At 36.9% G+C, this 13,927-nt stretch overlaps 1 protein-coding gene across 1 annotated transcript in view; it reads left to right on the top strand.

The window, feature by feature from the left end:
* The first annotated feature begins 578 nt into the window (after positions 1 to 578).
* COL21A1 (collagen, type XXI, alpha 1) overlaps positions 579 to 13,927 on the top strand; it is an 87,093-nt gene continuing 73,744 nt past the window's right edge. Inside the window, 5 exon segments of the mRNA XM_009879833.1 lie at positions 579 to 666; positions 3,131 to 3,682; positions 7,653 to 7,821; positions 7,955 to 8,171; positions 10,246 to 10,419. Coding sequence (XP_009878135.1) covers positions 579 to 666; positions 3,131 to 3,682; positions 7,653 to 7,821; positions 7,955 to 8,171; positions 10,246 to 10,419 — 1,200 coding nt within the window.

Raw genomic sequence — 13,927 nt, 5'->3', positions numbered from 1 at the left:
TTGGTTCTACTGGCAGAGGGCTGGGTCTCGCTGGGATGCTGACTCCTGGTGGCAGTCTCAGCCCTGGGGTAGAGGAGTGGGAAGTGTCCCAGAGTCCCTGAAGTAGCCAGCTGTGTGTGTTGAGACTGCAGTAACATCTCCCCACCAGTACCTGGTACATAAACACTTGCCATATTTTGGAGCAGTAGCTGTCAAGTCTTTGGATAATGGCTGCAGAGCAGGACGGCAGTTGGGCAAGTGGAACTGGGACTGGGAATATAACCTACTCAGGGATTTGCCTATCATGAGAAGTTTATAAATGTGCCTTGGTGAAAATTGAGCTTCCACAGAAAGGCTGGTGAGCGTTGTTGAATTTGGAATCTCAGTTTTGGGCTTACATGCTTGATGACACTTTTTAGGTCTGTGGTCCATTGCAGGCTGGCCTTACATCTGGGCTTGCAGATTCAATTTGAAGTTTTTCCTCATGCACAGGTTTTAAAGCACAGAAGTTTGGATTTGTTTTGTAATATAATAACACTATTTTATTTTCATTTCTTCCCCATCTAGTTTAGTCTCAAGACTTTGAAAATACAATACACATGGCACAGATCATAACATTTTTTCAGATGCTATTAATTCTGCTGCTTCATGATTACATCTCAGCTGAAGATGGGGAAACAAGAGCAAGTAAGTCTTAATTTTTACATTTCAGATAAGGACAACTTCAAGGTGTGCCTTGAATTTATAGTATTCATTTTCATGTCCACATGTACACTTCTGTTAATGACATTTTTTTTTCCCAGTATAACTTTTCTAGTGAAAGTTCTATAATATATGATAAGTAACTTATATATTTTATTTCTCCTTTAGGAAGGTGTCATGGTTTAACCCCAGCCAGCAATTAGGACCACGCAGCCATTCACTCTCCCTTCCCCCTGGTCCCCAGTAGGGCAGCAAGAAGAGGGAGAAAAAGGAAAAAAAACCTCGTAGGTTGAGAGAAAGACAGTAATGGAAAATAAAATAATAATAATAATGATAATTACAGTAAAAAATATACAAAATAACTGATGCAATATAATTGCTCACCACCTGGTGATTGGTTGCCCAGCTCATCCCGAGCAGCAGTCATGGATTCCTGCCCGCCCCAGCCAACCCCCATTTCTATACTGAGCATGACATCTATGGTATGGAATATTTCTTTGGCCAGCTCGTCCTGTCTGTGCTCCCTCTCAGCTTCTATGGGAAGCTGAAAAAGTCCATGACTAACTATAAGCATTACTTAGCAACAACTAAAACAACGTGTTATCAACACTATTCTCATACTAAATCCAAAACACAGCCTCTACTAGAAAGAAAATTAACTCTATCCCAGCTCAAACCAGGACAGAAAGGAATATCTTTATTTCTTTGTGTCTTGGAAATGCCCAAGGGGGCAGATGGAACTGTATAGCTTCAGTTCTGATTTAAACTTGTGTCTTGAGTATTTATATTTTCATTTCTTCAGAAGTCGTGTTTTGAATAGTTCAATGTTATGTGAGAAACTAAATAAGAAAAATAAAGATGCTGTGAGAGTAAGCTGAAATAACCCCAGCTCTGGGACAGATCTTGCATATCCTTCAAAATTAGTATCTCAAACCCCACCAGACCAAGTTTTATACTTTAAATATGGTTAATGGAAAAAAAAAAAGTTAAAGTAAGGTAGCTTTTTGAGAGACAAAGTGGCTGAATAAAAAGAGTGAGGAAAACTTTCCTCTGGCCACAGTGATGCTTTCAGGGTAGGTCTTTTCCTCTGGTTTTGCTCTCAATCCAGCAATTTTCAGTATTTTGTAACAAACTCCATAAAATTCCCTTTGGTCCCTAGAAAGACTTTTTTTTTTTTTTCACTCTACCTGCTCTAAGTTGGGCCTTCTTTCAGCAGGGTCCAATGATGTCCAAAGTCCCTTCCAGCTTAAATTACTGTATGATTCATATCCCTGGACCACAGAGTGATGCACTCTCCTCGCCCCTTGCTCATTCTCCCAATGTCTTTTCTCTTCACCACCACCTGCATTGCAAAAGCATCTCTCCAGCAAACTGTGGTCACTTGCTTTCAAAGAAGGTGGAATCTTGACTTGATGAGAAGTATCTGTAGGCTGATGTCAGGTCAAGGCAAAACTCTCCTTCCTGTGGGGAGCTGCAGCCTTTCACAAAACAGAAAGCACAGTAATACACAGCAACCCCCCTGACCTCATGTGCCATGGGATCAAAATAATCTCTCCTGGTTTTGGCCACCTCCTTGGCGCCTCTTGTCAGTTGCCTAAGCTCCTTTCACAGTCAATGGAAAGCGATTCTCTTCTCGAGAGAGTTATTCCCTCCATCTGAGGATGTGCATATAAGATGGGTAGGACTCTCCTGTAGAAGTGCTTGTGTCAATCCATGGCCTGTAGTTGGCAATTTAGTCTAAACTCTCCATCTATAAATGACTATAGCTAGGAGAGCTGAATCCATGCCTGCGTCATCATGCAGTTACGTTATATTTCTTAAACGCTTATGTGATCTTATATTCTGGAGGTTGAACTCGATCACCAAGCATCTTTCTTCTACCAAAATCAGAATATGCTACCAGCAACATTCAATCGAGACTCAGGGCTTTGTAATAACTCATTTTGTAAGTGCCATGTAGTGCTGTCAGAAGTCAATTAAAATGTATTTGTAAGAGGACTGGATCTTACTGCTGAATTCTGGAGTATTCAGACTATAGCCTTCCTCTGTAGTGCGCTTGGTTTGCTAACAAAAATGAGTTTTTATGTTTATCATCTCTGCAGACAAAGAGATATGGAAAAATCCAAAATTTATTCCTCTCTGCTGATTGCATGAAATGCAATTGCCAGCTGAGGAACTGAATTCCAGAATTTTTCATAGTTGTTCCTGGTGATAATTTAAAAAACAGAAGATGGTGTGGTTTTCAGATACCAAGTGGGATCTGTGTGGCTTACAGAAACAATCTTGTTTTCTCTGATAAACTTAGCTGATTTTTTAGAAATGGAATGTATTTGTCAGTATAGATTCTAATACAAACAGTAATTGATTTGAAAAATATTTCCTGTGGAAGAAGAAAGTGGAAGGGTTTATTAAAATATTTGTTTGGTTTTGGTTTTGTTTTTTTTTTTAGGTTGCAGAACTGCTCCAGCGGATTTAGTGTTTATCTTAGATGGCTCTTACAGTGTTGGTCCAGAAAACTTTGAAATAATCAAAAGCTGGCTTGTCAATATTACAAGAAATTTTGACATAGGGCCAAAGTTTATTCAAGTTGGAGTTGTCCAGTACAGCGATTACCCTGTACTTGAAATTCCCCTCGGAACTCATGAATCCACTGAGAACCTCATCAGGGAAATGGAGTCCATACACTACTTGGGAGGAAATACAAGAACAGGAAGGGCTATTCAGTTTGCCTATGACCATCTTTTTGCAAAATCTTCAAGATTTTTAACAAAAATAGCAGTTGTTCTCACTGATGGAAAGTCCCAAGATGAAGTCAAAGATGTAGCAGCAGAAGCAAGGAAAAATAAAATCACTCTGTTCGCTATTGGTGTTGGCTCAGAAATTGAGGAGGATGAACTTAAAGCTATTGCCAACAAGCCTTCATCAACTTACGTATTTTATGTTGAAGATTATATTGCAATATCAAGAATTAAAGAAGTTATAAAGCAGAAACTCTGTGAAGGTAAGTAATTGATTATAAAATATTTTAGGTGTGCAGAATGTAGTTCTGTATCCGTATTTCTTTAATCACGTGTTCTGCTTGTGAAATAATGTAACCTAAGGCACATAAAAATCTTTACTATGATCTTCTTTCATTTTGTTCTTGTTTGTGGAAATCACTCACAAAAATGTTATTTTCTCCATTAAATGAAGAGGTATCTTTGGGTGCTTTAACACAGTTTGTGTTTGATTTCGGTGAGTAGCATTTTGCCCTAAGCCCCATTTTTTTTGCGTTGATAAAGCTGAAACCCTAAAATAGTTGACCAATTCTCATAGTGCTGCGAATATAGGGCTTACTTTGTGCTTTTCCTAGGTGTGGCTGATACTCATGCACAATCTAGCATTTTTTCTTGACAGTTGAGGGGATAGCCTATCGTTACAAACAGGAGTTCTTCCGCTAGTATGTGTTGAAAAACCCAGAAGAAAGACTCTTGGCAAAAGTGCCTGGAATTGTAACAAGCTGTTGTGATCTTTTTTAGAAGGATTTTGTAGAGGAATTAGCCAAGACCAACATTGTAAAATGACTTTTTAGCTTGAGAATGCTAGCAACATTACTGCATTGAGTTTTCTGGTAACTTTGTAAAACAATGACTTTCCGATATATGTAAAAAAGATAGCAAATTGCTTCTAAAATATGTCATTCGGGACTCTATTATACGGTGAATATTTATCTGTGCTATTTTTGTACATGTTTTATTACCAAGAATTGATGCAAGTCATATTTCAGTTGTACCATATTTCTGCACTTAGTAAGAATGAAAACGTTGTGGTTTAGTTTTCATTTGGTCTCACTTTGAGTATGGACCTCATTGAAAAAATATGGTGATACTTATGTTGAGGATAATAGTGTTTATTTCTTGATACGCTTATGAAAATCATAATAATTCCTTGTGGCTGATGTAGTAAGGTGGTCAGTCCAAAAATTAAATCAGCTAAGTGCAGATAAATTCTTTAACAAAATTTCACACAGGGAGAAATCCGCCAAAATAAGCACTATATTTTCTTTAAATAAAGTTCAGAAGAAGTGACATTATATTTCATCAAGACCAATTTTCTGCTTTCATAATTAACTAGTATCCTTTAAAATTTAGCTGCAATATTTGAGACAACTCTTACAGCAGTAATCTGTGAAAGTTGACTACGTATACAAAAGTGTATTTACTGTGACCCTTTGCTTCCACTGTCTTACGTTGTGCTCTTCCCTTGTGTTAGCACTGAGATGCCTCTCTCAAAGAGCGATCAGAGCCAGCTGGCAGCTTCATTTCTAACTGCAATGTCTTTAGCAGGTGAACTGAAAGACTAGTGAATTGGAAATTTTGTATCTGTGTTTTATTCACATTTTATTTTATTCATGTTGTTAAGATTCACTTTGACTCTGGGAGAGGAAGTTCCATGAGGGCAAAGCAGCAGTGATTTGGCTGTGGTCAACCACATGAAACTGCCTGAAAATTTTGCAATTCTCTCTGGATTGTCTTTGCTTTAATGTCTAAAAAAATGCAAGCCTTTACCCTGTGTTGTTTTTAACTTCGTTATTATGTGAGCATAGATATAAGAGGATAGGGGCAGCATTTCCTTTCTGGGAAAAGGAGGCTGAGGTTTGGTGGTTCGTGTAGTGAGTGTGCTGTTACGAAGGGTGTTGCAGATGGAGGGCTCTCCTGTGCCTTTTGTTCATTTTCGAGTAGAGCAGGGTGAAAAACTCTGCTGAACCTGTCATCCAGAAAGGACGACATGGCAAAGAGAGTCCCCAGATATTTAAGGAATATTTAATATTTATTCTGGAAGGTGAATTTTCCTGTAGTATTAATATCCTCTAGAAAAAATATAGAAAAGATTGCATGTCAAGAATGCATTTAAAAGCAATACTCAATGCAGACCTCAATTATATCTGGAGGATGCTAAGAAAAGTTCCTTGGTGCTAGGTGATGGGATTTAACATCAAAAAGTTATTTCATGCTTAGGAAGGAAAAATAAAGCATCTGAAAACTATATAAAAACACTAAAAGGGAACAAGATTTCAGTACAAGCTAGAGAGTTGCTGTGACTGGTGCTATGGACTGGAAACACAGCCCGTGTTTCCTGTGGAAGACAGTTCTTAATTTTGCCACTTACTTCTGCATCCTGTATAATGGCGCAGTTAGCTATCAAAATAGTCCTGCCAGAGGATGATCCAGAAGACCCCAAAACATCTACCTTACTGGGAATGTTTTTTATGTAATTCTTCAATGTGCCATTGTAGACAAAGAATAGTTTCTAATGTCTAATTTTGCACATGCTTAATTTGTGTTGTATTGGTTTAGAATTGTTGCTTTGGCTTTGGATCCAGAATAATGGCCATCTAACAGAAAGTAATTCTATTTCTGCATTTATTTTTTGATTTTACACCAAATTTCTAGTACTGTAACTGATATGAGATTCTTGCATTTCATTTTCTTGTCAGTGTATATGATCATCTGTAATCTGTATTAATGGCAATATGACCGTTGTTCAGCTTTGAAATAAATGAGTTTAGAAAATGTTTCCATGATAACAATGCACAGTGAAGAAACCTGAAAAAATAAAGTTATTACTCTTACTTAATATCATAAGTATGTTGACTTAAATCCTGCATCTGTGTTTTGAGAAGAGTGAGAAGGAAAATTGTGTTTGACTTTTTATTTCCCACCTTTTTTTTTTTTTGTGGAACCATTCAGAAGGTAGACATTTTAGTTTGCAAAATGTGGGTGGAGAGTTCTTGCAATTCTTTCTTGTAGAACCAGACAGATAACTTCAAATGTCTTTCTAATTTGGTAGTCAGGTGACATTTTGTTGTGGGGAGGAAAAGAAAATTAAGCGGAACATACGTGGCTTCTTGCTGCCGCCCCAGGTACCTGTGGCATGCCCGCTTAGGATGGATTGTCCTTTCCCACCATAGATAGTTTGTGCATGCACTTAGCTGAATTTTCCTAGAGTTTATATATTCTGCCTCCCCCACCAGAACAGTGTAGCTTCTGACTGCCTTTGTGTTGGTTAGAAAGAGAAGTCGTGCAGTATTGCTCATGTTATAAAGAGAAGCCAGTCTAGACCTTTGAGCTGATAATTCCCTGGCACTGAAACATAAGTTTTTCAGACAAAAGGCTGGTCCAGATGGAGATGAAAGAACACTCCACCCCTTCTTTGGAATGTATTCCTAAACTCTTCCCTTTCTATAAATGGATGCTTTTCTGAAGAAACAATGGGAAATGAATAATGAAATGTATGTATTGTAAATAGTTTAGCTTAATTTTAATATAACAAAAGTAGTTTGCTTTCTTTTCATTGATTTCTTACTGTAATACAATGTTGGCTTTAGCCTTATATTTCACTCAGCTATCTCACCTTTTTTGAAACAACTTAGTTCCAGTGCCCAGTATTGTTTTTGTGTAAAGAGAATTAAAGAGAGCTAACATTCAGCTAACTGTAGTTTCCACAGAAAATATATCACACAATATGTGACCAGTGAGAATAGCTTCAAGTAAATTTCAGTATAACAGACAAAATAGATCAAGAGTCCATTCTGAGCAAAAGAAGATGGAAAAAGTAGTTGTAGATAATTCTACCTTTGTCTATTTTCAACCTTATTTTGTAGTTCAGAGGGATGCTGGATTAATCCAAATAGTTACTTATAGTAATTAATATTTTATTAGATAATGTAATACTTTTTAACTACAATTAGTGACATGTCAGTATGTGAACATAATTGCAGTAAAATATGACATCTCGGTATTCTTGCATCATGTATCTGAGGATTCTGCGTGCCATTTTTTTCATACTAACTGGCAGTTTTATTTCTTTTCTATCTTTTATTTCTCCTTTATTTCTTGAAAAGCAGCCACAAAAAATTAGGTAGGTGGGAGGCTACTTTTTGAAAGTTTTAAGTCAAATTTTGAACTATACTTGCATTTATTACTTTGCAGAATCTGTTTGTCCAACAAGAATTCCAGTGGCAGCTCGAGATGAAAAAGGATTTGACATTCTTGTAGGATTAGGTGTGAAGAAAAAGGTTAAAAAGAGAATTCAAATACCAACCACTAATGCAAAAGCTTATGAAGTAACCTCACGTGTTGACCTGTCAGAATTAACAAGGTATTTAGATTTATAAATACACTTGTAAATTTAATAAGATTTTTTCATTTGCTTAAAGTGAGAGAGACTTATTTTAAGATTTATGCAAATGTTCTAGTGCTGTCTTTTTCCCCCCCCTTTCCACCTTATTTAGGAATGTGTTTCCAGAAGGTCTGCCTCCATCCTATGTGTTTGTTTCCACTCAAAGATTTAAAGTAAAAAAGACATGGGATTTGTGGAGAATTCTAAGTCTGGATAAGAGACCACAGATAGCAGTCACTATTAATGGAGAAGATAAAACATTATCATTCACTACGACAAGTTTAATAAATGGCACACAAGTTATTACTTTTGCTGCACCTCATGTAAAGGTAAGGAGTAAGTCATTGTCGTGCTGGAATACTCATTTAAGTGCACATTATTCCTTTGCCCTTTATGTTTTTTAAAATAGCATGGTCTTTTTTGTGGCTGCTTACACATTTAAAAATTGATGGGGGGTATTTTACCCATGTTTCCAGAGCGTCCACGGTGATAGTGACTATAAATGCTTTGCAGGTGTTTTCTATTCAGTAGTTTGCAGCAGGTAATTGTGAAGGTCACAGAGACTTTTTTTTTCACACAGCTCTTTGCTTAACGTATGCCGGAAAGTATTTTCTGCCTTTGATAGGGAGACTAGAAAATGTGAATGAAAATAGTCCATTTTTAGAGGGAGTTTTTGTTAAGTGTCTAAATTGAAGGAGATTGAATGTCTCTACTTTTGCAATTGTAGCAGTATAGGAATATGCAGCCCAGAGATTCCCATTCCTAGTACTTAAGTGAGCAAAGAAGGATGCTTCAGCAGACACAGTGGGAAGGATTTACTGCTGGAGTGTTTCATGGCCAAGTGGGTTCAACTTTTCTGGGAAGCAGTGGCCTGCATTTGAATCCTTCCTCCAAATCAGGCTGAAGGAATTTGAAATATAAATCCTCAGAGAAGGAAGGACTCCTATCCAAGAGAAGGTTTTAACTACTAAGCTTTTGCTAGGGAGAGGTATTTAATTTTTCTGTTATTGGCTGGAGAATTTTACTTTTTGATTCCAAATTTCCGCTGCCTTTTTATGATTATTTGTAGGTGCAGTAATTAATTTTTTTTAAGAAGCAGTGTTAAACTTGGTTTACTGGAAATTGTTAGGACATTCAGTTTCAAGTCAATCAAAAAATCTGTATTTAATTGTTTCTGGCAGCTAAAGTGACAAATCAATCTTATTCTTGCAGTCCCAGGTATCCATGAACTTCACCATGAAAAGAAGACTTTTGCTTTTTTTTTCTTTTGTGTTTCTCCATGCTTGTATTGCTGTTATGGAGAACAATAATTTTATGCCCTTTTTAGAGCTGTATATCTTTAAATGCATTATAAATATTGCTATGCTTTTAATGAGCCTTTTTATTTAATAAACATGTATGATAATTTATCACTTTTACTCAGGAAAATGGAGATGCTATATATTCTGATCTGTTGTTGTTTTGTCCTGTAATGAGACTCACTGTAAATAAGTAAAAACTCTATCTACAAATGAAAATTATTTAGAAGCAGAGGTGCTACCTAAGGGTGTATACTATTAAGTGAAGTAAACTTAATTTCTGTTTATGTTTACAAAAGGTAACAAATATATATAACTTACTGAAAGATGTATGTTTCAGTTTACTTTTATGTATGCCAATTTAGTGTGGGATTAATCTCTATTATATTTAGCTATATAAAAGATAAGCATCTAGTCTAGGTTAGGCTGAAGAGCTAGATTGTTTTTGAAATTAATGGATAGGCTCAAGAAGAACACATTTCTTCCCATGTTGAATTTAATTTCTAAGGTAGGTGAGATAAATCTTTAAAGGTATCTCTCATTTTATATTACTTGCAGAACCATGCTGTTTGTTTAAACTGAATCTTAAGCTTTAGATACCTGAGATTTTATGAGATGATGAATGTAATATTTGGTTTATTCATTGCAATGTTGTGATTCTTTCTGCCAATATCATGTCATCTTTAAGATTTTTTTCATAAGAGATTAAATAGAAAAACTTTCAGGTACTACTTTGTTTTCACTATGATTTAAGATCTGAAGTGTTTGAGACATTATACTACTACTGAAAAAAAGGTCTCTGGCTTCATATTTTTAACAAATACAGGTTTGAGCATATTCAAGATCACAGACTAAAAAATCTATACGAGTTATAAAATAATTATGAAATAGGGATTGATTATTACCAAATATAATCTTTACAATTAAAATACTAGTTGGCAAATACTTTTTTGCCTATACAGTTTACGTTTTTTTGTATGACAAAACCTGAAACATCGATCATCTCAACCATTATCAGTAGTTGAAGTGTTGAAGTGCAGTTTTATTGTTATTTAAATTGAAGACATTTTGTTTCAAACAATTCTGTTTTCTTCACTTTTCTTAGGCATTGTTTGATGAAGGCTGGCATCAAATTCGTCTCTTAGTAACAGAAGACTTTGTAACTTTGTATATAGATGACCAAGAAATTGAAACAAAGCCATTACATCCTGTTTTAGGTATTTACATCAGTGGCCTAACCCAAATAGGAAAGTATTCTGGAAAGGAGGAAACTGTACAGGTAAGCATATGCTAAAACCACAGTAATTCAGAAATTCTGCAGTAGGTTAATACTGCATTGTTGCCTTCTGTTTTCTTGAGCTTACTTTTCTAATTTACACTAGGCTGAAATTTAATATACAAAATTTTAATAGTTAAGAGGGAACATAAATGGTCAGGAGGACTCAGCACAGCTGATATATCCTGTGCAGTGGGTGCTTAATTGGTCTCATTGACTTCAAGGGGCATTTGTTTTTGCTGAAACACAAATTTGATGCAACACGGTCACCCAAATTTGGGAAACTGTCTCAAAGCAGAGGATTTTCTTTGTCCTTGACACTTGCATAAATTTTTCATCTATCAGTGTATGGGTTATGCTGGTAAAAGAGGGAGAGAACAGAATTTTGGTGAAGTTTCTTTCTCATCACTAGCTGTGAAGAAAGTACAAGTTGTAGCAACTCTGTTTCTGTTGTACTGCAAATATTTGATACTCAAACTGCCACTGTTTGATTCTGCTGTGCTGGACCCCCCCCTGAAAGCTCTGTACCATGGTTTTCCTCTATTCTGAGGAATGTTATAGTCCTTTTGCCTACAGCTCTTTGCAAACACCAAAAAGCCGGTTAAAACTTCAGGCTGTATAGGTAAAGGCTGTGTAGACCAGTGGCGAAGACTATTATGTTGACAGCGTTCAAGATGTTGGCTAAATAGCTTGTTCCTTGTATTTATAGCAATATGTTAATGACATTACTAATCAGACTAACAGCAATGGAAACAATACTCAGAAATACTGGGTTACATAAGCAGACATTATTTTTAGTTGTTTTGAAAGCTATGCTTTTTTTTGTACTCTAATTTCATGATCCTTACTGCTCCTATAAAAATATATTAATGTGTTTTGCATCATCTTCATTAACTCTTTTCAGATGTCTTTGCTCAGTTACTCCTGATTTTTATATATTTTTAGCCGGGCTTCAGTTCTATTATTGTCATATTCTAAAAGTGTACATGGAAACTTGGATGACATGCTGTGTGTGTGACTCAGCATTTCTGGTAGTACCATTGTCTATATACTGAAGTACCCCTTTGCGAAAAACAAAAAAGTAGAGATTTCAGAATTGTAATCAATCGTCTCGTGCATTTTCTCTGTTGCTGCAGGATGATCCCATTTTTATAGTTTTGTGCATTCTAGGATTAGAGGGTTGGTTGGTTGTTGTTGTTATGTCTTGTGTTTTCTCTTAAGTCACTGCAGAAATGGGGCTTTCATAGAGCCCCAGTAATACAGTTTCTGATTTAAGGAATGTTAGTAGCAAGGCATGTTATCTAAAATAAAAATGAAAACATGTTTGGAATGTCGAATTGTGTAAGATCCTCTTCTGATAGTGTACTACAAGAAAAGTAGAAAATCTGCCTTAGGTTGCAATTTTATATTTCCAGATGATTTCTATAATGTAATATAATAATTTCTTTTCTCCACTTTCTCGGACTACGATGCATTCTGCAAAGCATTAACAGTCAAAATTTGCCAGGCTATTTCTATTTAAAAAACAATTATAGAGAAATATTTTAATGAATCTGCATACCACCTTTCAGTGAAAAGGTATTTTGAAATCCTTTAAGGAGGAAATCAGTTGGAGTTGAATACAAAATATGATATAAGAATCTTCTTCAGATGTGCTTTGGTGAATTTTCATTCTCTTTCTGTGCTTTGAATCAGATGTTTTCTAGTGATGTTTTGCAAGTGTTCTTGGTTTAATTAGGATTTTACTGGCTGAAGTGCTGTCCAGTATAATGATGATAAACTTGTGAATATACGTAAATGTTGTGAATTGTAGAAATTTTAAATGTGAAAACACATATTACTAGGCATGGTATTAACAGACTCAATTTTCTGTACCTTTTTCCCCTGATAGTCCAACTTACAGACTATGATTTCAAATAAGTGTATCAGGGCTTTTTTCTCTTTGCAGTCATGATAGTTTAGGCTAGCAAAACTGATTTCAGTGTTTTCATTTTTCTGGACTATAGCGACAGAGCAGAATGGCAGAAACTTTTGCTTGCCTGGTGCCACTGTTTTTATTGGTTGCTTTTTAAAGCTTTACATTATCCAGCTAACCTCTACATCAAATTCTTTCAAGTGTTGGGAATATCTTCTGATGTTACACCAAAACTTAATAATCTTATATCTAGTAGAGACAGATCAGCGCAGAAACATCTTCCCAGGACTGTTTAGGTAAAAACAGGTGTCTCGGGGATCTGCCTGGCAGAGGGTGGAAGCAAGGACAGGTATTCTGGGAGGAATACAGAGAAGTTGTCTGAGCAGCCAGGGATCAGGCTAGGAAACCTAAAGTCCAGATGGAGTTAAATCTGGCCAGGGACGTCAAGGGCAACAAGAAAAACTTCAACGGGTATGTTAGTGATAAAACGAAGAGTGGGGAAAATATGGCTGTCTTCAGAACGAAATAGGAGACCTGGTTATCTGGGATATGGAGAAGGCTAAGGTGCTCAACGACTTTTTTTCCTGAGTCTTCACTGGCAAGGGTTCTAGCCACACCACACAAGTCGCAGAAAGCAAAGGCAGGGACTGGAAGAATGAAGAACAACCCATTCACTGTAGGAGGAGATGAGGCCATCAAGGCGTTCAAGGCCATCTAAGGAAAAAAGGTGCACAAGTCCATGGGACCTGATGAGGTGCATCTGCGGGTCCTGAGGGAACTGGCCGATGAAGTTACTAAGCCACTATCCATCATATTTGAGAAGTCGTGACAGTTCGCTGAAGTTCCCACTGACTGGAAAACTGGAAACATAATGCCTATTTTGAAAAAGGGGAAACATAATGCACATTTTGAAAAAGGGAAAAAAGGAAGACCAGGGTACTACAGGCCAGTAACTCTCATCTCTGTATGGCACGATCATGGAGCAGATTTCCTTGGAAACCATACGAAGGCACATGGAAAATAAGGAGGTAATTGGTGACAGCCAACAAGGCTTCACTGAAGGCAAATGTTCCAGAGGAGAGCCACGAGGATGATCAGAGGGCTGAAGCACCTCTCCTATGACTACAGGCTGAGAGAATTGGGGTTGTTCAGCCTGGAAACCTTATAGCAGCCTTCCAGTACCTAAAGTGGGCGTACAGGAAAGATGGGGTCTCTTTATCAGGGAGCGTAGTGATAGGATGAGGGTTAATGGTTTTAAACAGAAAGAGGGTAGGTTTAGGCTAGATATTAGGAAGAAATTCTTTACCGTGAGGGTGGTGAGAGGCTGGAATGGGTTTCCCAGGGAAGTTGTGGGTGCCCCATCCCTGGAAGTGTTCAAGGCCAGGCTGGATGTGGCTTTGAGCAAGCTGGTGTAGTGGGAGGTGTCCCTGCCCATGGTGGGGGGGTTGGAACTAGATGATCTTTAAGGTGCCTTCCAGCCCAAACCATTCTATGATTCAATGAAAAAGGAAAAGGTTGGTTTTTTCTGTGTTATTGCTTTTTAGTATTTTATTCGTTTTTTGAAACTTGTGGATGATATAATTTGAGTATAGTTTA

The sequence above is a fragment of the Charadrius vociferus genome, unplaced genomic scaffold (assembly GCF_000708025.1).
Source record: "Charadrius vociferus isolate BGI_N301 unplaced genomic scaffold, ASM70802v2 scaffold342, whole genome shotgun sequence".
Taxonomy (NCBI): domain Eukaryota; kingdom Metazoa; phylum Chordata; class Aves; order Charadriiformes; family Charadriidae; genus Charadrius; species Charadrius vociferus.
This window is presented reverse-complemented; position numbering and strand designations above follow the sequence as displayed.